General features: G+C 37.4%; 1 protein-coding gene across 50 annotated transcripts in view; it reads right to left on the reverse strand.

Annotated features, from left to right (window-relative positions):
* ANK2 (ankyrin 2) overlaps positions 1 to 25,755 on the reverse strand; it is a 315,505-nt gene that overhangs the window by 117,995 nt on the left and 171,755 nt on the right. For all 50 annotated transcript variants that reach the window (XM_085546969.1, XM_085546992.1, XM_085546991.1 and 47 more), the window contains 3 exons: positions 17,009 to 17,110; positions 6,363 to 6,461; positions 5,648 to 5,746 (listed from right to left, as the gene is read on the reverse strand). In XM_085546969.1, the coding sequence (XP_085403095.1) occupies positions 5,648 to 5,746; positions 6,363 to 6,461; positions 17,009 to 17,110 (300 nt within the window). The remainder of the gene's footprint in view (positions 1 to 5,647; positions 5,747 to 6,362; positions 6,462 to 17,008; positions 17,111 to 25,755) is intronic.

Raw genomic sequence — 25,755 nt, forward strand, 5'->3', positions numbered from 1 at the left:
TAATATTCCAGTTATCTGACATCTGTGATGCCTATATACAAAGTGATACAATCCAACTTTAAGAGAAACTAATAATGGAGGAACAGAAATTCCTTAAAGGGAAAAGGTTATATTGACTAAATCTGGTGATGTTACTTCAAAGTGGGCAGAAGACCAAAAATCGTCACAAGAATTCCAGACACTGCAAAAACAGACATTTACTTAGAGGAAGATAATGGAGTATTGCTGTTCTAATGCACAGGCAAAATGAAAATAAGTAAACAAATGGTCCATCCATGGGCTGGACAAAAGTGTATGTGTGTAATAAAGAGTGATGAGTGGCCACTGCCACTTACCTGGTTCTGCACAATGCAACATGTCAACAGCCCTTGCAAGCTTTGTCTGAATTTCCTGTTGAAATTCAGGGGTATCAAGCAGATCAGCCACACTGCTGAAAATGGCTAAAGATTCTATCATGCCATCGGATTAATTTGTTCAACTCTGCAAGGAAATCTATTCACAGCTTAAAGAACAAGCCTGAACCAACATATTTTTGATAAATCCACATTAAATCTATTACCTGCTTTAAATTATAGTCTGTACCATCCAATCACCAGACAAGATTTTATATACTCAATGACTGTAGGTTGGTCAGATCTATACATGATCAAAAATCACAGTCAAATCAAAAAATAAATTGCATAAATTAATGTTTGATATGATGAAGCATATCTACATCTGCTCACTGAACCATGAACAATCAACCAAGTGGATATCTTATGGATATTCGCTATATAATTGTGGTGGCTTTTCTTCAAAAAATAATTGTAGCAAAAGGTGATTAACTGAGCCAAATAATTATTTGGTGTGCTGGTGTGCCAAAAAGGACCAGGAAATTCCAGATTTCTGTGGTCATTTCTAGATTTGCCCTCATTTCAGCATTTCCTCAAACAGACTCAAAGAAGATATCAGCTCTCAAATGATACGCTTGCAGGTGAAAGTGGAGTCATTCAATTAGTAATCACTGAGCAATTAGGCTTCATATCAAAATAGAAATTACTTTCCTAAAAATAGACATGATGACGTATTAGCTCAAAAGGAACAGACTTGTAAAAAGATAGGAGCAAAATAATGGCTCTGAAGGCCAACAAAGAACTGAAGGGCAAGGGAAAGTAATCTAATAAAAAACAAAATCCATAAAATCAAACTCCTGAGTGCTTAACAGTCTCAGCACAGATGGAGTTTGTAATCTCAGTGGTTGCAATGTTTTTAAATAGCCTTTTCTGAGATAATTCTTTTATACTGTTGTCATAAGGAACAGGAAAATCAGTGTGGTATTTCAGATGTCATCTGTGTCAAATTTTGATAAAGACCGGTGTTTTTATGCAATTTAACTGAAAAAGGGAAAAGAGAACATTAAGCTGAAAAAAAAATCTGTGGTTAGAATGCTCTCTTATCCATCAGTTTATGATCAGCATAGAACTTCTGTCACAGTGGCAGATTCTCATCACTGGAAATGACCTTGACAGATACCAGGTTCTTTAAAGATGAAGTTATGGAGCAACCTGAGTATTTGCACTGGCATTAAATCACTACCACCAAATAGCAGTTAGCAGGAGCCTAAAAAAAAAGTAAAGTGTGAATAACAGGGATACCAAGGAGATAATTTAATACACACTCAATACCAACAACTGTTCTTAAAGGGTTTAAGAGTGATAATATAATATCTATATTTTAAAATGGAATTGAGAGGAAATGTAAGAAGGAGCAACTGAGCCTTTCAGTCTATATCTCAGATTTTTATTCCATACATTTCTGTTTTTATTCACTTCAGAGATTCTTAAGTAAGCTCTCTCCTATCAAGATCTCTGTTTTCCTTAGTCTTTTAACACGTCATATTTCCTTACCAATATATCCACATATATGAAAATACCTGAAGAGAATTATTGAAAACCGAATGCCTGAATTCTCTTTTCCTTTTTCTATATAACTTCACATTTTCCTTTTTCAACCAGCTATAGTTACCAACGCTTGAACCATTTTTTAAATTTTAACTTTTTTTAATTCTATATTAGCTTTGAATTTTGCTTTTTTTGGTTTTTCTTTTAAAACTCACTGTTTATAATGCATGTGATTCTTGAACATGACTATGAAATCAGGGAACCTTTATCATCTTCATAGAGAATAGAGACACAGAGAAATGAGTTTTTAATTTAATCTTATGTGAGAAGTTCTCTGGCAATTCAGTATTAGAAGCAAATTCTTAGAAGTCTACTCAGAGTTCTCACCAATATAATGCATCCTTTCCACTCATAATATAGGCAACATCTGTTCATTCATATTCAAATTACTAGCAACATAGGAACACATATGTGAAAACACACATGTAAATACCATTCAAAATGCTGAGTGCTGTCAACAGATATTACCAAAGTGCTTCCAACACTTACTAAGTTGACAGATCTAGGTCACACAACTCTTTCTACGCACACTCATTTACTGTTGTGCTATTGACACGCTACTGCCAGGAAATGGTATGAAAGAATGATCCATAACAGGGAAAACCTTCCCTGAAGATGCTTGGCAGCAGCAATAGTTGCTCCTACTGGGAGCAGGGGTAGGAAGACCGAAAAACAGGAGGGCTCAATGCAAGACTGTTGCCATAGGGACCTGGGTCATGGCAGCAGCATTTCTGTCAGGATTTCTGTGGCTGACTGCAGGAGGCATAGAAGGAGCTCTCGGCCTGCCCAGAATGGAGCTCCTCAAGCAACTGTAATCTGTCCTTCTGCAAAATGGCAGCAGGCCAGAAGATGCAACCAAAAGGCCTGCAGCTGGATCACCCTGCATTAAGGACTCACCCTCCAATTCAAGTGAGTGAGACTTCTTAAATGAAGATGACATGGCATAAATCCAGAAGAGATATACCATAGTAGAATTTGTTCTGCCTGGAAGCAGGCCCTCTATTGCTATTTACACCATCATCCAGCTGCTACAAGGTGAACTGCTTTGACAACAAGTACTCAGGTGCCAGCAGTGTTCATTGTATTTACCCAGAATCAAGAAATCACAGCAAGACAGCAGGTCATTGCAGAATCTGAACCAGGAGCTTAATGAGAGCCCCCTCACTGCCCCCTGCATATACTGCCCTAGCAGAGAAAAATTAACAAACCACTAGAGACAGTAATGCTCTACCAGGGCTCCACAAATTTACAGTGCTAGGCAAAGAACCCACTGTAAATAGAAATGAAATATTTGCTTTAAATGCTATGACTCTTAATTTAAAATATATTATCATTTTACAAACACTAATCAAAGTCCTTCACATTCCTCCCTTCATCCATATTGATTAATATCAAGTCTACATTTGTCTTTTGGGATTTCCCATCAGACTGCATTCTCTTATACATAAAAACGTCTCCACTTATAAATGTTTTGTGGAGTATCTTGGTAACATCACATCCCCTCCACACTATTCTGAAAAGTAACTCCTGTCATGTAGATGCAGGTTTCAGTAGGCAGGAAGAAGAGCTTATGCCAGGTCACCTATTGTCATTTTCTGAATGCGTCATTATCTGCTGAATTAATCCCACTTGGGTGGTAATTCAAGTAGCAAATGACTGTTAACCGGTCTGTATGTACTCTGTAGAACACTGAGTGCTAATAATAAACGTCTGTAAAAACTAGAATATTACACAAAATACCTGCAAAAACAATTTCCAGTTCTAGCAGGATTTCTTTTTTTCATATTTAGAAAAAATCATTTCTTTTTCAAGTGTAAAGAAAAACCTTCATGAAGACTTTCTGAAGAATTATTTTTCACAACAGTTATCATTTTTACCATGAGTTCTCTTACTTTACTTGAAATCCTGACATTAAATACATCTGTTTATCTTCTTATACAATGAGAAGGCTGAAAAATGTATGCAAGACTCATTCCATTAGTTCATTATGAAAGAATTTTGTCAGATTTTTCAACAATGGAATTACAGTACTCCTTATCTTTAATGGAAGTAGTGGATGGGGAATAATTGACCATCAGTTGTCCTGAGGGAACTCATTAACAGCAGCTTTTCAGCAAAAAAAAAAATACAGAGAGACTGGACTGACTTGTAATAAAAGTATTTATAATACCTGTTTGTGTTATAGACCTAATAGTTCATACACTAGCCTCTATTTACTTTAAATGATTGTATCACATAGAAAATAATAATAAAAAAAAAAAAAGAAAAAAAAAAAAAAGCAGGTTCCTAGGTCTGGGATAGCAAGATATGAAGCTAGCCACACTTAGGATGGACTCCAACACAACAAATCCTTTCAGAAATTTGTCTGTATTCTCATTCTTATTGATAAGAGAATGCTCAACAAAATATAATTGAAAAAAAGCATTACACACTCTAGTTTGAGTCCAAGTACACTGCTTAATCAGATTACTCCCTTCTTATTCTGCACATGAATCCCAGAAAGATTATGCTAATGGTCACTCTGTAGCCTGTACACAGTAATATCTAAGAAAATTCAATCTGAAATTAATCTTCATGAGCATGACTTGTTTTTCTCACAGCATGACTGCAAAAATGGTACTTACAGTCATTGAATGACACACTTAAACTCAACTGGAACACTGTTAGTGCGATTATTTATTACTAAGAATATCACAAGATGCTTTAGAAAGATACTGCTGAAATAAAGACGGCAGTTTCTGTATCACGTATAGTCCTTATCTGTACCAACTGTTCATTACTCCATAGGTACAGATAGTTATCATAGAATTTACAAGCAATCAAACAATTTGACAAATTCTTCCTAATTGTAAATAGAGGAAATAACATGCATCTTAAAGACACATTAGGATAATCTGACCAATTGCTCTATGTTGATAGATATGTTGTCTGTTTGGAAGGACAAAGGAATTGGGAACATTTAGCTTGAAAAAGAAACCATCATCTAGCTACTCTGCAGTATGTTGTTCCCTGCAAATCAAGCACATGTTGTTTACAGCTCTGAAATCTCAACAGGGAGGCAGCTGTTCTAACAGACTTGCCCAGACTGAGAAGAACTGGCCATCAGTCAGCCTTTGCAACATCTTCTTGTCTGGTACATCTTAGAAGAGTACACAACCTTCACCTCAGCACAAAAAAGTAGAGCTCTTTTTGTAGTCAGTTTGCCAGCCAGGACAAGGTGAATTACCTGAATTCCAATGTATATTCTAAACTTTTGATTTAAATGCTGGCTAATAATAGAAATAACAACTTCAGAAACCTGATTGAGATATCTTCAAATTTTTAGCCAACAAATAACCATAAAAAGCAATTCTATAAATCAAGACTTTAAGAAATTATGATCACCACCACTGTATACCAAATTCAAGAGAAACATGATCAAATATTTTGACATCTTGAAGAATTTCTGAAACTAAAAGCACACTAGAAATTGTTAAAAGATTTCAATCAAAAAAATGTGAGTTTACATATCATGCAACAAGTACACAACTTCAGATTGTTATTTACTTTCCTAACAGTTAATGGCATGTAAGGCTTAACTTGATTGATCCCTTGGGTGTGGCAACAATGGAAAGATTTGGAATCTCTGCCAGGCATCTCAGATCTATTTTATTAAAGAAATTCCACCAATTAACTTTTAGTAGAGAGGAGGGAAAACAGTATCATACCTGAGACTGTGCATTAATATTGGCTCCTTCCTTAACCAATACTTTGACAACTTCAGCTTGTCCTGCTAAGGATGCAATGTGTAGGGCGGTATTCCCTTTCTGTTAAAAAGAGAAGAAAAATGAAAGATGTCACTTTTCTTGAGGAATCATTTCAACCAGCCATCATTTCACAATATTTAGCAAGCAGGCCTTTAATTTTTAAGTACAGTTTTGCCACATAGTTCCATGATGTTCCATAAACATCATATGGGATTTGATGGTTAGTTGCAGCCATGAAGACTTCTAGAGCAGCTGCGCAACACTAACACTCCAACATACATTTTGAGTGAAATTATATAGTTTGATGTGGGTTTGGAACAAGCTCCTAGGTAAAGTTTAGTATGGGCTAACAGCTTTTCGCATTACACCATCTTAAGCTATATTCACTCTCAGTATAATGGGCAACTGTCGCTGGAAATCATGAAAAAACTGGCATCACTGAAACTTGTACAAGTTTCCCCTGCAAACAGACTGTGTAAACAGTGTTATTTCTGCCTGCATTTACTACTGAGGAGCCTCAGCCAAGAACACAGACTCGCAGGATACAATATAAAAGCAACACTGTATATACAAGTGAAATGCTTTTTGTTTTACTGCTTCAGTACTTTTTTTCTAAACCTCTCCCATGTACTTCACTTGTTCTTTTTGAGAATAAATGTACAGACATATAAATTACCTTAGTGGCAGAATCCACAGCCGAACCTCTTTCCAGTAATTCTTGTACGAGTCCCACATGGCCTTCTTTAGCTGCCAGGTGCAGAGCATTGAGCCCATTCTGTAAGCACAAGGACCATATCAATTACAAATATCAGTTCTGATGATACACATTCCCACTTCACCCTGGCATAAAAAGATTAGTTGATGGACTACTATTACATCTCTGAGCTGACTGCCTACATAAGTCAGATATTTTGGACCTGGTTTGTTAAGCCTTCACTGTGTGACAAAGCTTCTCCGATAACATTTTTCTCATAGCAACAAAGACATCAAAACAAACCACATTTTCATCCAGAAAATACTCCTAAGAGATTCCTTCCGTTCTCAGAGTCCCACATTTCCCCAGACTACAACCTTGAGTATCTCCTTGGAGCCCATTTCAAAATTTGAATACATAACATTCTTCTACATAATTTAGATTTATCTGTCTCCACTGAGGTACTACCACTACAGAAAAACCACAAGACTAGGCCAAATTCACACAGAATGTGCCTTTAATTAGGATAAATCCAGGCTGGTATAGTTGTCCTGAACCCTACACCCTACTCCTTTCTTCTAAGATATCTGCTATCAATTAGAAGACTATAGCACAAGTGTACCAAAACAGTTGTTGATGGTAGTTTCCAAATTATATTGATCTTTAACTTACTCCATCTGCTGGGTTGTTGGTTGTTTTTTTTTTTTCTTTTACTAAACTTTGCATGTTTGCAACCTCATGCAAAAAAAGGAAAATAAATCTAATTACACAAGAGCTAGGATTAAAGAAAAAAGAAGAAAAAAAAACTCAATACAAACAAATAAACAAAAAAACAACCAACAATAAAATTAAAGCTAAATTCTTTTCATATTAAATAGGATAGTTAATTGTAAGTGTTAAAATGTATTAATTCTGTCCATGCAAACTATATCTTCCTCCTCCTTGTAGTATCCTCATTCCACCCAAGGGAAAAATATAAAATGATTATCTATTGTAACAGAATTTCTAACCTAACTTTCACAATACTTTTACTTTTCACAGTGCATCAGGCAGGTGACAGCAATGGATACTGCCACTGCCCTCGAGCATTCTGTTGCTTTCCATATTGCAAACATCATAAGCAATACTTGAGTATCTGAGTAACCTGCAGCAAGTTTAGCACTGTTGTAGTTATACTTGTCTCACAGCAGCTCATAGACATTCAAATTAAAAAATAACCATGCAGCTTTCTGGTCTCTTATCTGTCCATCCTCAGTTACAGTTCAAGCTCCTGATTCCCAGTGGGATTTTAAAGCACTTAGCACTTCACAGGAGGCATTTAATGGGAGTTGGTCCAATGGTTGCAGGCTCAGCAATCCATCTGCATTTCTGAAGTACTTTTTAATTCCACATTTGTGTTTGCAACATAGGCAGACTTTGTGGTCAAATTCGGAAGTGTCACCATTGCAACAAGAAAAGCAAAGGAACTGAAGGAAGAATATGTTCACAAGCTGCCAGGCAAAGAAGAATGCCGTTCAGTAGTTAGTAAACATCAATGGGAAATGTGGTTTCAAATCCCATTATGAAAGCGAAGCAGCAGTAACAGATCCTTCCTGCTCCAGAGGAACACTCATACCACAGAGCTGTGGTGCCACAGAGCAGCAATAGCACCATGCCCAGAATCAGGAATATATATTTTAGTTGAATTTATGTGGTAAGGTTGACCATAATCATCAGGATGAGTAACACCACACATCAGTGCATTTTTCTGCAAGCTGAAAACATGTCAGGCAGCCCTAATCTGCCTTGTTTTTTTAATCTCTGCTGAGTATAACATAACCATAATTACTGCCTGCAGCGGCTGAAAGTTTAGGAATAGTATTTTGTGAAAAATACACAGTGTTCTTGTTTGAGAACAAAGAACTGTTCTTATACCTAAAGTAGTATGTTCAGTCATCAACACCTTCTATGAGAGTATGAACAGTAACTTTGACACCCTACCATTGGACACAGCGGATGCATTTCTACCACCTGCATCAGCTTTTTTTCACTCTTTGGAAGCAGACTGAATTCCACAGACAACAGACAGCACCTGAAACATTGCATAGCCTACACAAGTTATGTGAACTCACATGCCTCTGATTGCAAATCACTGAGAACAAGCTGCTGCTTTAGTTTAACATGCACCACATACGAAGAAAGTGAAGGGCCAGCAGGATTGAAGCCTTAAAGCAAGCTTTGTTCCTCTGTAATCAGCACCAATGCTGTAATTATTTCCCAGCCCACAAGGCTGATCTCTGCTACTTAGGATGATGGAAGCTCAGGTTTAATCAATGCAACTCCTCCGTTCCTGTCAGCTGCATTCTTGTATTTTAGAAAAACAGAGGTTTCTGACACTTTCCTTTTCTCTCTCATGCCTACCAAAAAGTTGTGGGTGTGGGGAGGGGGGAGATTAAATTAGTCGTCTGCTAAGCAAAATTGTATGGCATTTAGACTGCTTCACCCCACAAAGTATGCATGCACCATAACTACCTTTTTCAGAGACTCATCCTAATTTTCATAAAAGAAGAGGCTATCACCTTGTAGACTTGGCTGTTCAAATGTTTCCCTGCAGAGCCTGATTCCCATGGTCCTTTTGCTCCTCCGCCACCGAGCTAGAGGTTCTGGCATTTCAGATCCCACAGGGAGCTACAAGCATACAACACCTGCACCACTGTTGCTTTCAGCATGTACTGCTGCATTACCATTCCAATTTTCACTAAACAGAAAAGCTTCCAAATTTTGTGCTAGGTCCAAGGAACACCAATTCAACTTTCCAAGCCAACTGAATTCTACTCACTTCTTTTCTCATCAGACTGGCACCAAGTCTGTCTGCTATTGCCTGAAAATCACCCAAGGAATTCCACAGTACTTTTGCCTTTGTTGCAGCAGGACTGGATCCTCATTGCACGGATCCTCAGGCAGCATTGCCGCCTTTGTTAAAGTCAAATCCTTTTCCTCATTTTTAATAGATGTCAGTCTAAGGTTGCTGCACATAGTCTCCTTTGAACAAATCTCCCGGGGAATTGAGGAGTGCATGTGGTCAGCATATTTTCTAGAATGATTTGGCAGAGGGCACATAAGAGAGCTTGGCATCAATTTCTCCACTCAAAAAGTTTGTTGAAGTGTAAAAGAAGAAAAAAAAAATAATTTCAGATTACAAAAATTCTCCTTTTATATTACTTTGTAGCCTATGAGTTCACAAAAATGAATTGACCTACTAAGTTAACAACATGTGACAATATTGACCTCATTATGACTACAGTGCTACTTCAGTCTATAGTTAGCACATTTCGGACTAAATGACAGAGTAATTAATAGCTGGTGCTTTGTCTCACTGAAACTAAAGACACCAACAAAATTATAAAGAAGCCAAGAAAATGAGAGCAAAAGCCAAAAAGATCTAAGTTATATAAACCTCCCCTCTGTTCTAGGTATCAGACTATGCATACACTCCTTCAGAACACAGAAGACGTGATCAAAACAAATGCCAAAATCCATCCTAAGCATTTCCTTCCAAGATGACATTTTTATTAACATAGAAAAAGACAAGGAATAGTAACACTATGGTACCCTGTAAACACAGGATACAGCTGATAACCTCTTAGTCTAATTTCTGTTAGGCCTAAGAATGCCGTAGTAAAAGGTCTTCATGTATGCATTATGTTATATATAAATGTACATAATAGTTAATTTATCTATTATACTATCTAGTATTGGTGATGGTTGGACTGGATGATCTTCTAGGTCTTTTCCAACCTTGATAATTCTGTGATCTAGTCAACATTTTGAGTGTTGATTCAAATACTTCAGAAGCAAGTTGACTTTTCTTGATATATAAACAAGAAATGGCAGTCACATCCTAAACTACCTATGGAAAACAACTTTAAGGGAATCAGATTTCCAATGTCTATCAGTTTTTCATCCTATAAAGTACTAGATATAAAATACTTAGATATTTGAAAAATTTTATTTAAAGCTATGGGATTTTGTCCACAGACTTTTCTAAATCTCTCCAGGTATAAAGAAATATCAGAACAACTGATTTCAGAATAAATGATGGTGCCAAAATCCAGATTAAAGGAAGAAAATCCACAATAATTTGATGTGACGTGCTGAAGTTAGTATTCAACAAACATGATTAACTAACCACTAATCCCTGCATTCAGTACACTCAGAAGTATTAAATTCTATTAAATTTTGGAAAATGTTAAACAGGGAAAATACGTTTGTCATCTATAAAGGCAGATATCAATAAAAATATAGGGTTTGAGAAACAATGCTAGAGCTGAAGAAAGCATCTTGTGTTATCACTGTTCAGGAAAGCTTATTCTTAACATTATGTACTGCTTACTGAATTGGCACCTAATAGCATTACACTGAGGGGAAAAATAAAAACAAAAACACAAAGTGACTATATAGGGCTTCATGTTTGAAAGACTATGCAGATATCTCACGTTAAAAATAAATTACATTTCCTGTAATTTGGAGGAGCAAGTGAGGCTGCAGTAGCAGCTCCCATGACTTATTCCCTGTCCTCCAAAAGAGAAGTCCGCCAGCACTCCTAATAAAACCATTAAAAGTATAGCGCTAGAATTGGAGATTCCGAAAACCTAAAGTACCTGTACGTACATGATAGATGGCAAAAGTTAGGAGATCATGCTTTCTAGTCTTGACAAAGTAGGAGGCTCATCACTGAGCCTTGAAAAGATCCAGAGAATAATCAATGTCTTCAGGGAAAACTGATCAATCCAGTGCACAGAGAGAAGTTTTGCCCAGCTTATGAAGGCTAAAGCAATCCAAATCAGACATTTGCTTTATTCATAGGTCTGAAGGGTTGTATTTTCTATTCTGTACTGTTTGTCAAGAATTCAAAACACTGTACATATTCTAGAAAATTCCTGAGTTAACTCAGACATCAGGCGATATTATTTATCAAATAAAATGAAGTCAGTATGAGATTTCAGTTTTTTGCTACTGTTTGCAGTTAATCTGGCTCTGATTTCACCTATGTGATATCAATTTATAAGTACTTGCTTTGCACAATATTGTTAATGTGCTTTCATGAAAGAGGAACTTGCACAGTGAGCCACAGAAGGAAAGCACTTCCCACAGAAGATGAATCTGCAGCAGCCCTAATCACGCTTCTCTCAAAGCAAGCAAAAGAAAATGAACACTAGAAAACCTTTTAATGTTTCCAAGTGCTTATCACAGTAAGCATGTTCTGTCTTGTGTGTGAGTCTTTCTGATAATATCTCTCTGTATTATCAAGCCACAAAATTGTTGGATGTATTTAAAAATATATCTAAGAGTAGTTTTGAGAAACATAGTCTGGATTTAATCTCTCCTATCTGGGCAACTCAAACTTTGCCAGGTTCTGTCCCCTATAACACAGCAGATACTTTCTGAACTGTTGTTTTGTAATAGAAACATTCTTACAGAGAGCAGGGCAAGACTCTCTCTATATGTTTTCAAGAAATAGCACACATAAAGCCCCAGTTCTTCTGCTGATCACCATTAAATTCCCTGACACTGACAGCAATGGAATCTCTCTCACTTTTATATTCAACCTTCCCTTTAACACGTACCACCTAATCACTGGCAGCCATTCTTCAGCAGGGAAGATAACATCTCAAAATATTTTACATTATTTCTTTTCTTATACTTCTATCTATTCTTTTCTGAAAATAAGCAGTGGCCACAGCTGTGGGCTTTTAACTAGTTCCGACATTTTACATCATAGCCAGCATTATCTGACATTCTCCAAGAGCAATAACTTTTTTTTTTAAGTGTACTTTTTCTGGTCTGAATGTCAGTATGTATCAGGATGGAGCCATGAATTTTACTGCAGTTTTCTTGGTGGTACAGATAACATTTGGATAGTATAAAGCAGCCTTCTTCAGACTAGCACTTTGCTGCACTTTTAAATTAAATTGGATTTAACATTGTACATGTAGTTAATTCATTAGAGAATTAAGGATTTGAAAAATACGTGAATATCAAGAAATCTTATAAACCAAACACCCCAAATTCCTGTCAGCACAGCTGAGGTGCTGCTGTCAGCACGAGGTCTCCTTAGCGCAGCCCCAACTCTGCACCACAGGCCCTCAGCCTTCTCCTGGCCCCATGTGGTACACTGGGCACGTAAACAATGGTTGTGTGCACATTATTGTTTTCTGGGAAAAAGCTCCTGAAATAATACCAACTCTGGGTCAGGAGCTACTGAAGAAAAATTGTGTTTCTTGTTTGCTTGCTTTAGAACGATGCCACGAGTAAACTGTGTGCCAGGTGGCTCATATCTGAGACAAGACCTTTGGGATCAAGGTGTACTCGTGTAGTACCAGAGAACTACGGGCGTATTCTGACAACTGTCTGGAGCACATTCAGTCTTATCCTTTGCTAACAAATTCTCTTAGAATACCTGTTTCATTTCACCAGGCAAAGGCTTTCTCCTTACAGCTCTTTCACGGTGCTGAACCTGATGCTGTAAGCTATTAAAGTAAACATTCACTGAAGTTTCTGTTCACCTGGGGCACTGAAATTTTATCCATCTCGTAAGGCATGAATTACAAATAGAGCTAACATGAAATTTCCACTGAATGATTTGCTGATTTTATTTATAGACCAACTTTAAAAGCATTTTTACTTCTGAAATTTCTACACATTGTCTAGTTTCTGGTCATTTTAATCAAACCTGACTAAGAGTTAGGAGATAGTCATCATAAAGCTTGAGTTCTCCAGTCCCTCTTCAAAGAAACACCATTGACTCCGCCTTAATGTCAAGACACTTAACTGCATGCTTCTTTTAAGTAACAGTTGCAGTCCAATTAAATTGGAGGGTACCAGTCATTCAAGCATCACAACCTCAGGGCCATGGGCTATGAAGCAAAAGTAATTGGATTTATGCAACTCATTTACAAAAGAGCCAAACCAAAATATTCTATCACAGTCATATTAATGCTGAAACTTTAACTGTGTGTTTTTACAATAGTAGTAATTCCTCTGAAACAGGAAGTAGTCATATAAGCAGAAAATTTAAGTATACTTTTATAGCCATCCACATGACAATATATTTTATAGAGAAAATTGACCAGTGATAAAAACGTATCCAAGTCTGCAGTTTTCCAAAACTGTTTTTGAAAAAATAAAAGAATAAAATCACAGTTCCTTTAACCACCTGAGGGTAATCAGATTTGCAATGCTAATAATCGTTTGACTAGAGATTCCACAACCGAGCTTCAAGATGTTAATCTTCTTGAGCACAAGTTAGCTAGTCAGCTAAAAATACCTCCCACTGAATGTTTCTTTGTGGGCTGAGATATCACAAAAATAGCAGGGGAAGCCATGGACTTCCGCACCTCAGGTCACTGGGGATCAGGTGCTCTACGTGGAGCAGTGCACTTAAAGACCAAGGAAAATCAACGGACTGACCACACTGCTTCCAATGTGATAAAGTAGCATAGGATATTTCTATAATGGTAAGACTGGATAGTGCTGTCTCTGCCGCAAAAGTGCACATTCTGAATCGGATCTAATCTTGCTCTACGTGAGACAATTACCTCTACAGTTCTAGCAATTGCTTTTAAGGGACAAGTACTGTGGAGTACCAAACCTCCTTTCGTTTCCCTTGAATTGAAAATGAAGGAGTGTTTTAGAACTCACTGAGGTCATGTACTAACTATACAATTGCAAAACATTCCTTCTAAAATTTAACGAAGACCTGGGCAGAATCTGAGCATCAAGTAACCAACAGACCAAGGAAGTCCTCATTAGAGTTGAACAATGGAAAAGCAGATACTTTTCATCATTATTCTGTCTTCAGGTTATTTAGATATACTTAGTACTTATCACCACACAACAGAAAAAGGATTGAAAAAGTGATTTTGCACTCTGGTGTATATGTAAATGAGTTTTAGATTTGTTTACTAAAACATTAACTGAATGATCTCAATAAAAAACACATTACAAAATTCAAAGATACCATGCAAATTTACTCATTTCTTTTAGTAAGAACTACTTTGTTTGGTATGAATTATTCAATTCATAGCATGTTCCTCCACCATCCACAATAAATTAATGAGCAATCCAAGCAATATTAAGTCCAAATAAACTAAGTATGAAACTGAAAACACTTACTGTTTCTATACTCTTGAAAAATATACTTCAATATTTTCAATAGGATAATTTATGTCATAAGACACAAAATTCTAACTCTTTTGCAAATGTAGACTTGCTCTGAAAGTAATGTCAAATTCGAAGATGGCTGTATTTGGATTGCTACCATTCTAATCCAATGTTCTTCTGAATCACATAGAATCACAGAATTGTAGGGGTTGGAAGGGACCTCTAGAGATCATCGAGTCCAACCCCCAATGTCTTCTATTTTATTATGTTGACCCATGATATCAGAAGCAGATGGTGGTGGTATGGCAGTAGAGGCTGAACCTTCCCTTCAATACACCATTCCACATTGTTGCTGTACGACAGATGGCAGCAGAGGGGCAGTCTGACAAAATGGCATCTGACATGGAAGTGTGTATGAAGAAAAGATGTGTCACTGAATTCCTCCATGTGGTAAAAAATGGCATCCATTGGCATTCTTCAATGCTTACTGAATAGTTAAGAAACCACACAATGGATGCAAGCACAGTTAGGTCACAAGAGGTGTGTTCAGCAGTGGCAACAGAGATGTGAAAGACAAGCCATATTCTGAATGGCCACATAGATTTTTACAAGCACAAAATGCAGGCTGTTACTAACTGCTGGCAAAAATGCATAGCTAATGGAGGTGACTATGTTGAAAAATAAGAGTTTTGTAGCTTTATACTTGCTCTGCCAGTGTTATAGTGCTCTTTGTATTTGTTGCACTTTTCATGGAAACAAATAGGAAGCATTACTTTCAGGGTGATCCGCATAGTTTCTTTCTTAAGTTATTGCTAACAATGTGGGAATACCCATTTGTAAGGTGAAACAATACAAAGATGGTAACAGATATTCAAAAGGTTATTTATAGGGAAAAACTCACCAATATGGATGCCTTCACTGGGAAATGCTGAGGCAATCACCACTGGGGAGCAATCTCCAAAAGATGCTGGCTTAGTGGTGGTCAGCCCTTAAATGAGGTCTAGAGGAGGTGGAGTCAAGCTCCACCCCTTCCGGGAGCACAGCTAAATTACTCTCACCTGTGCTCCCACAGCTGACCCAACACTTGCCTCAGCTGATTAATCAGAGGTTCAGGCTGTAATTATCGATTTCCCATACACCATTACATGGGGATCTATGCCTTATCACAAATAAAATGGATACCCTCAGTAAAAAGCAGTAACTAAAAATTCACAAAAAATTAAGTGTTGGCAGAGTTTGTCTCACTTCTCCAAAACAAGAGGACAAGAAATTATCAATATACAACAGACAACTGGAAAGCAGCTGGGCCTTGGCTTTCCAAATCTCCTGTTCAGACAGTGTACAGTCTCTTTGTCACAGCAATATAAAACGAGGGGAAACAGAAGCAAGGACTCTCTACTAAGAAACTCTCTACCAAGAAACCAAGCAGAAATTCTAAACACCTTCAGCTTCTTTTATCACAGTACTTCCCTGTATCCAAATCATATAAACATCATAAAGTCATAGAATGGCTTGGGTTGAAAAGGACCATAATGACCATCTAGTTTCAATCCCCCTGCTATGTGCAGGGTCACTAACTACCAGATCAGGCTGCCCAGAGCCACATCCAGCCTTGAATGCCTCCAGGGATGGGGCACCCTCAACTTCCTTGGGCAACCTGTTCCAGTGTGTCACCACCCTCTGAGTGAAAACTTCCTCCTAATATCTAACCTAAACTTCCCCTGTCTCAGTTTAAAACAATTCACCCTTTTCCTATCACTATCCACCTTTGTAAGCATCCATTCCCCCTCCTGTTTATACACTCCCTCCAAGTACAAGAAGGCCACGATGAGATCCCTCCTGTAGCCTTCTCTTCCCTAAGCTAAACAAGCCCAGTTCTCCCAACCTTTCCTCAGAGGAGAGGTGCTCCAGCCCTCTGACAATCTTAGTGGCCCTCCTCTGGACCTGTTCCAAGAGCTCTGTGTATTTCTTATATAGGTGGCCCCATGCCTGGATGCAGTACTCCAGATGGGGCCTCACAAGAGCCGACTAGAAGCTCCCTCTCTGTAAGAATACTATATAGTGACTTTTGCAACACTTCCCCCCCCCCCCCCCCCCCCCATAAATTGAATGTTTTCTGGAATACAGCTATATTTTGTGCTCTCTGTTTCAGCTGGAACTGGAATTTCACAACAGTAGGTCCATTAGTGTTAGAATACCAGAAAATACCTTAAATTTTGATTTTACATATACCAGTAATGTACATATTCAAACCTGCAAGATACTAGTCAGAAGGAAGAGCCCTAAAAGGCAAAGTTTTATTTAAAGGCAATATAGAGGCAATAACAACTTTATATTAAAAGTTCCCACTGAAGAACAAGCTTGAAGACATAACTTGAGATCAATGAAAACATCTATGTAAGATAATCTAGCCTGAACATTCTAGTTTGTTGAATAGGGTATGACTTACATTTTGCCCTTGTACTTTTGCCCTCCAATTATCTTACCTGATTACAAGTGTTAATGTCTATTCCACTTTTCAGATATTCCACTACTTTGTCCAAATTGCCAGCTCTGGCAGCTCGGAGAAAGCTTGCATTGCTGTCAGACTGTAAAAAGATAAGAAGAAAAAATCTCTAATTAGCTCCTGCTTAAAAGAGACCATAATTTCATCACAGTGAAAGGTTTCCACGTGTTATGCTGCAGGTGAATAAAATTGCGAAGAATTTGCATTGGATTTGCATTAACTAACGTACACAAACGGGGCTATAATGGTGTGAAAGAACAGCCAGCCTGTCAGAATGAGCAAAATGGTGCAATAATTGCTGAAGTTTAAAACTTATCAAGAAGCAACGAAAAGACAGAAATCACAGTAACTAGTACTAACAGCAAGCAAAAATAAAAAGCAATGGGCTTCCTAGACATAGTTTTCTGGTTTCTGTGTATGTGCTCAGAATGCAGGACAATAATTAACCAATTGTTAAGATACCTTAACACAAAACAACCATGCATCAGCTTGGGACTTGTTCTTTGTGTACAAAGCTTCACTAATACAATGCATGTTCATGCACACATACTGGCTAATACATGAGGTATATACTGGAAAAAGAATAATATCTAAGAGCAAAACAAAGTCCTATGGATGCATTTTATCAACTGTAACACAAACCGGGGCATGGTAAATTGGGGAATAGGACGGGAAGACCCACAAAACTGAGCAGCTTTGCAGTTTGTTCGTGAGCTATTTGCATGATGTATCGTTAAGTAAGGGATCACAAAACGCTTCAGCCTTCCAACCTTCAGCAACAATTATGCCATGAAATCACATTGGCTATTTGAACTAACATGCACTTTGCTATTCACCCACGTGGGAACCTACACACAGATAAATTAGCCACTAATGCAACCAGCAATCCAAAGAGAACAAAAAGTTGTGCAACAGAAGTAATATTTAAACAGAATTAGCATTTGGGAACACACATACAGAGAGTAATCATCTTTGTACATAAAATAAGCAGCCTCCATACACCAAGTAAGCAAATAGAGTAGGAGGAGCATGTTTCAGAAGGCAGACAGGTAACCACTCAAGGCTGCACTGTGAGGTCAGGATACAGAAGCACAACTGCTGAGCCAGTGCCTGGGCTCCACCCACATAGGCCCAGTGGCACTGAATGTGTTCCTCTCCTAATTGCACCTCTCTGCCACAAGCACCAGATAAAAACCACCATTTCACCTTCCTAGAACACCCTGGAAGCTTCTTACTTCCAGCTTATTAATACAGACCAACAAAGCATTTTTATTTTTTTTTCACTCAACAGATCCATTACAATGCATTTATTTCTGTTGCCCAGCTTATCGCACCATACTAACTCACTTCCACAGCACTGATTATTTTAATCAGCAACAGATGAATGTCATCAAAATGATTCTTCTTACAACTGTACTACATATCAAGAAAAAAATATTGCCTTTAAAATTCCTTTAAGTAAACTCCAGCACATTTTCCACATCTTTCACTGTTAAGAAAACAGACTGCCTTTGTAAAAACACAGCAGGGTGAAAAGGAAGGTAGCACAGGAATTCACACCAACAGAAACCGCTTATAGCTTCAGGCCTGAGACAATCAAGAACTCGATGAAGCTTGACACAGGCAGATGTCAGTGGGCACCTGAAAAAGATCCCATTTAAAACTAAACGATAACTATTAGCACTGCACTGTCTCCTATGCTGTGCATGTGCACCTACACACACAAAATACATAGTTTGATCTTAAATATCTTTGAAAAAACAGTTGTCTTGGTAAAAACATTAATCAAGATCAAGCACTAGAGCTCACAAGTAGTAAATCTTGACACTCTTGAAAGTGATGGGAAAAATACCATTGCCCTCAATATGGCACACGGATTACCTTTTAAGTTCCATTTCTATTCATGCTTTATAACAATAAATTAACATGCCAAACCTGAGATCATCTGTTTTTATACTTTTAATAAGTTGTTAAGGTTGGATGACACTACAAATATCTACAACTTCTTTATTAGGGATAAACCATCATAGCTTGTTTTTAATTCACTCAGAGTAACACAAAAAGCCAAAATGTTAAGTCCCCAGTTACTGCTGATGGTACGCAGGACCATATAAGCATGTTTCTTTCATTTCAGGCTAAGAAGATGCAAGCAGCATTTTCAAAATAGTCTTTCATTTCCTTAATGCATACTTCTGTCATCTCAAAATTAGTGCAATGCACATCATTGTAAGATTCATTACATAAACTAGAATATCAATTAAAATGCAGAATATACACCTCTTGTCAACATGAAGAATTACTATGAATTACCTGTACGTGATGTATTACCCTGTACAAAGACTTCTATTCCAGAAGCATCTTTGCTGTGTTATGTTCTCATTCTGAAATAACAGCACTTAATTGTGAGAGGGGAGCAATAGGATTCCTAAAATCCCAGTAGAAAACCATGAGACCTCAATGATCCGTTAAGATGCCTTAAAAAATATAAGAGCACATGATCTCTTTTTTTTTTCTTTATATGTGCTTTCTCACTGTAGTCTCACATTAGGTGAATATAATTGTACACATCTCCTTATAGTCCACCTCTCCTATTTCAAAATAGTTTCTTGAAGACTCACATGTGAAGTGTAAGCAGGACAAGTGACCACACACATGCCCGCTACCTAGAAGATCAGTGTGCACTTACATGGAGTCATGCCAGGATTATCACGAATACTTAGCAGTCAGGAGCACGAGGGTCAAGAGAGATTACATCAAATCACAGAGAAGGTCTCCTGTTCTCTTTTTTATTTTAGGAACTAGCAAAGATACCAGAAAGCCACTGATCAAGCCAAGGTGGAAAGGAAGCAAGCAAGCTTACCAAGCCTGGCATTTTTACTGCCTCTCCTGCATGTTTCCACTACAGTGTCTCAGACCACTAACCACTGTCATCTGGAACACTGTGTTATTCCATACAAAAATGGGGCTCTTATTTAAATCAAACTGGAACGCACAACTAAGTGACACAAAACACCAAGTCAGTCACTTCAAGTACATATTCATGCACAAATATCAGCGTGTACCAACAGGCGAAGGAAGATTCAAAGGTTCGGCACTGTGTTTTAAAGCTTGGAAACTGTACATTTATTTTCTTTCCTGATTTGGTTGTCACCTCTGATTTTTCAATAAGACATCAGTAGTTTCTCCTTTTCCCTGTTATTTCAAGGTCTTTAAAGTCATTTTTGTCAGGACTGCACCCTCAGCAATTTACTCACTTTGGCGCATCACAAATTCAAATCCTTTCAAGGGAATTGTCCCTGTAGTCCATAGCAGCCATTTTCTGTAGTTTCACCATGCTAGGTAACCATGATTTGGGATCTGTGTATTTTTCCAGCAGACACAGTAATCTCATGATATTTCTCTTTTCCATAATTGCAGAATTGTTAATTGAATTCTTGATGCATTTCTGTGGCACAAAAGCTGATGTGTTGGTCTTCACTGGCTTGTCGACTGTAAGCCAAATGCCATGCAAAGACACTAACTTCACAAAAACATGAAGCCAGAATCCACTGCACCCTATGATACACAGCACGTCATCTCTCCCTACGCAAACACTTCTAATATTTTTAAGTCGTACACTTACATGTAGATCATATACAAAAGCAAGCACTCTATCAAGAAGGAAAAGATTACTTAAGAATACGTGAGTAGCAGGTGACAGACATGAGAACATGAGAAGCTGGAAGTCTGGACACCTCCAATGTGGACATGTTAATTTGCAAAGTCTCTCCTGGCACTTTGACATGTTATTCAAACATAGTGATCAATTTGTCTACATGGGGCCCACTAAGACGGCACAATCTAATCAGAACATTATTAAGATGCCACTAGAACAAGACACAAAGAGATGAAGAAAACTTAGCTGGTATCTTATACTACAGGACAAAGTGATAACCTGGCTGAATTAAGAAGCATTTTTAATGTACTATTTTGAGATCTCTAAACTGTTACAAGAAAATTTTAGCTCCTGTTAATAGTCCGTTTAACATTGCACTGCTCCATAATGTCATTTCTTCTCACAGTAACCATGGTTGAATCCAGACCACTTATTTTACAGATATATAAAAAAACTGCTCATGATCCAGGTCAACATACAATGTTAAAAAAAGCACTAACCACCACCACAACAATGTTCTACAAACATGCAGCAAGAAAGTGCTTACAAGTAGCTATTTTTTAACTAGGTTTTTCTTCAGCTTTTGATTGAGGATGAATAATTCCAAACTGAAGTGAGAAATTTCCAGAATACTACAAACAAATGAGCTACTGGATAGAAATCAGCCACTGTTACCTAAGGTATACTTACAGCAGAATGCTACAGTGCTGTTTATAATTAGCTAGTTATCAGATTCACTGATAAATATTTATATTACATTTAGAATAATAAAAATGTGAGATATGTGAGAGGTCCGAATGAACATTATCTAATATTTAAAAGAAAAAAATGGCTGAGAGGCTTCTTTCATGCTAAACGCTATGTCAGAATTTTGCTTAAATTTCAAGTACACAACTCATGGAATCTAAGTAATTAAATTAGATATGGAAATTAGTGTCTTATTCAAATAGTCAGAAACCTTGTCTTCTGGATCCTCTGTCCTCACTCTGGTTGCCTTTCAGCAGACCCCATCATTCAGCACAAACCATCAGCCTGTTTCTTAAAGGCACTGTATTCAGTGCAAAAACAAACTGTGCTGTGTAGTGTTGAAGTCATATGATATATCCAACTCCCAGGAATTTCTCAACACATTCAGATTTCCTGGTGAAAACTAGTTTCATGCTCAACAAGGAAAGACTGAGCCAGAGGAGCCTTCTGTTCCCAGTAACTAAAAGCCTGCTTTTATGGTTCCATTATTTAAATCATCAAATATGTGTTTGAAATCACTTCTACAATAAAACTGTACCTTATTTCATCAAGTAACAGGGATGAGCTTATCCTTGCCCACAACCACAAATACCTCTGTGAGAACAGAACCTAGCAGTAAGATCTATTGATTATTTCTCACTTGTAAGAGTTTATTAATTGAATTACAGGAAAAACAGAAGTAAAAACCAGTGCACAGTGAAGAAATAGATGTTTCACACCTCAGTTTAACATATTTTTTCTGTGTAACTTTAGTCTATGTATTAAAGTCTCTGTCTAAAAACTGATAACCCTTTTAAATGTACTTTTCAGCAGCCTCTGTTACTCTATGCTTAGGATTTATCAAGAATGTTTAAGCAACCAAAACTTGTAAAGCAGCTGGTCCTGATCAGTAAGTAAGCAAAACCTATTAACTTGCATGCATTATATATATATATCAAGAAAGTCTAATCACTAGTAGTTATAAAATCTTCCATGTTAAACTGAACCCTGTATTATTGTTGAACACGAAATCAGCAGTAAGACAAAAACTGTCAGTCTTCAGGGTTTTCTGACTGTGGATGCTACTTTGAAACTCCAGAATGGTAAGGAAGGTTTTGTTCAACAGTTGCTTCTATAATTGGTATAATGTTCCTTAAACAGCTCTTAATTGACTGGTGACTTAACATATTAATATATTCAGGTAACATCTGGGGTTGAGAATTCAGCTCAACACGGAATGAAATTTGCATAACGTAAACTCAGAATTTCACGGCTTGATATGATTAGGTACTTTAAAGATGTAGGGGGGTTGAAATGGCAGCAATATAAACACATTTCATTTATTTTTTATTATCAGTATCAATTTCTGCTCATACCCTTGAGGCAACCACTAGATTTTATCCCAATTGACTTGGTTATTCTCTGATTTCAGCAACCATCTGCTCAAACCAACCATCATTTAATTGGGTGCAACTCTACAAGGCAGCACAGATGAGGTGTTACCATTACTCAACTCATTTGTCACATATGTTTCTTTTGCCAGTGTGGTTACTTTTTCCACACTAAAATCCAAATGTAAAAGATAGGACTTGAAAAGGAATGGTTTTTCTTGGGAAATGCTTTCTGTAAATATCGTTAGTTGCTCATATTTTATCCTATACAGCCTGATCCTTTTTTTAATATTGCACTGAAAGCACTGCTGATCTTCAAAGAAGAGCAATTGAAAAATGGTGATTTTGTGAACTGTAAACCTAAGCTAAGATGTAGCTATGCCTGCAAAAGGGCAAAGACTTTAAATTGTTTGCTAAATCCTGCATTCCAAAAGGCACAAACTCAGTAATCTAGCACTAGTAAATGCTTTTAATGACATAATAACCCTAATCGAAACAGGTGACAGAACACGGGAACAGGCTGCCCAGTTCCTGCCCAGTAGGATCTCGTTCACTGGAGACATTCAAAATCTGCCTGGACACATTCCTGTGTTCCTAGGTGTTCCTGTTCCAGCAGGGGATTGGACTTGATGAAATTTCAAGGTCCCTTCTGATCCCTGACATTCTGGGATAATTTCCCCAGTAACATTTATTACCTGAAAGAAAAATAAGATACACTAGCGCTTTATTTTCAAATCCACTTCCTTTGCATATGTTTTCCTTTTGTTATTTTACAGGAAGACAATCGAAGATGGATGAACAACACGTGCTATTTTCTTATTTCAATTTCAAAAATTATTTTCAATATGCAGTTTTGTCCATTTAAGCACACGTAGTAGAATGAATTACATCTGCTACACCTACTTTAGTTGTGCGGAATTTATTAATAAACCACCTTTTCTTGAACATCTCCAGTAACAACGACACAATCACCTCTCTGGGCATCCTGTGCCAGTGCCTCACCACTCTATTTGAGAAGAAATTTTTCCTAACATCCAACCTGAACCTCCCCTGACACAATGTGAGGCCATTTCCTCTCATCCCATTGGTAGTCACATGAAAGAAGAGGCCTCTTTGATGACAAAAACCCTTGTCATCACAACCTCCTTTGAGGGAGTTGTAAAGATCAATAAAGGTCTTCCATGAACCTCCTCTTCTGCCGACTGAACAATCCCAGTTCCCTCAGCTTCTCCTCATAAAATCTGTACTCCAGACCCCTCACCAGCTCTGTTGAGTGAGTCCTTCTCTGGACACATTCCAGAGTCTCAATGCTTTTCTTGCAGTGACAGGCCCCGAACTGAGCACAGCACTCAATTTCCAGCCTCTTCAGAGCCGAGTACACGATATATACTCGTTATAAAGCTACAACCATATTGCAATGCCATTATTCCTATATTGAGGGGAAAAAATCCCAATCATTTGTGCTGGTGGTTATTCTGCAACAGCTTGAACTTTTTTGAAAACTCCTTTTTGAAATTCCAGTATTTGCAGAACATACATTTTCCAGCCATTCTTTTCTTTCCAGTGGAACATACAAATATTTAATCAGTTTGAGCTTATTTTTAACCATGGAAAGAACAAAGGACTATGTTCAGTAAATCTGCACTTGCTGAATTTTTACCCCATCTTTGGATGAAACAGATCTCAAATTAATCTTGTTCATTGCCAAAGGATGGATATATACTTAACTGTTTTCTTGAGTTTGGGCCAAGATTATCAGCAAAAGAATAAGAGAAAACTAACGTGAAATCAGCTCTTCTTTGAGCCAACAAGCAAATGTCCTCTATAAAACCTTTATGATACTTAGCTGCCACTGACAGCTGTAGGAGTCCTCCCACAGTGTTCATTAATTTGACATACTGGACATACTGCCAGCTGACTTTTACTATGTCAATGAAGGATTTGTGAGAACAGAGGCAAAACTGCATAGCTGTCTATGAAAAAGAACCCTGTAAGAGCCTTTTACTCAGCTGCAGTTTCCTTCTTGATTCTGTATTCGAAACAATGTTATTTTAATCCATACTGATGTTAAATTATAAAGCAACATCAATAATGGAGCAACACGCCAGTACACGCCAGTACTAGCTAAGCTTCAGGCATATGTAATACCTGATACACCACAAGGCTATTCACATCCTTCAAAAACAAAACAAAACATTTTGGGGTAAGTCCCAGCTTTGAAACAAAGTGTGTAAGTCAAATTTATAATGATCAGGATGAACGTAAAATAGAAACATGGACAGGATTCAAAAAGAAAAGAAGAAAGGATTTGCAGAATGTTCAACTGAATCACGAGATCAGACTCCTTTCTCCTGTGTGACACTCCCATTCACTGAAGTCTCTTCAATTCTGATATAGAAATAAGATTCCCGCTACAGGAATGGAATAATATTAAAGGAAGCGGTAGTATTTTGGATCATCTGGACACCACATATTGAGATTCTGGGACATTTGGAACCCCTTCTGGAGTTGGCAGGCATCTACATGATTTCTGTGTCAAGTTTCCACTACTAACGATGTCTCTATATTGAGAAGTAATGATAATAATGTGAGAACACCTTTAGAAAGAATTAGCATGCCATTTCAAAGACACCTAAGTGAAATCTAGCCTATGAATGAAGTTTAAGACAGACTGATGAAGAATTTTGTCATTTATTTTTCATCCTTTTCTATCTCATCTTGTCACTGAAGGGGTATTTTCTATTAAGAGATGCATGCTAACACCATCAGTGCAAATGAATCAGGCAGATCAGACAGCTTTACTTACCTAAACACCATTAACCGATTGCCAATTGATTCAAATTTACTGGCACTATAAACAGAAAAAAATGATTTCATGTTCCTCTGAGATGGACTAAAATAGATGCAAACAAAATGGATGTTATTGAAAGGCAGCAGTTTCTAATTCAAAGCCAG

Source organism: Coturnix japonica, chromosome 4 (genome assembly GCF_054131305.1).
Source record: "Coturnix japonica strain WE chromosome 4, WE-NBRP24, whole genome shotgun sequence".
Taxonomy (NCBI): Eukaryota; Metazoa; Chordata; class Aves; order Galliformes; family Phasianidae; genus Coturnix; species Coturnix japonica.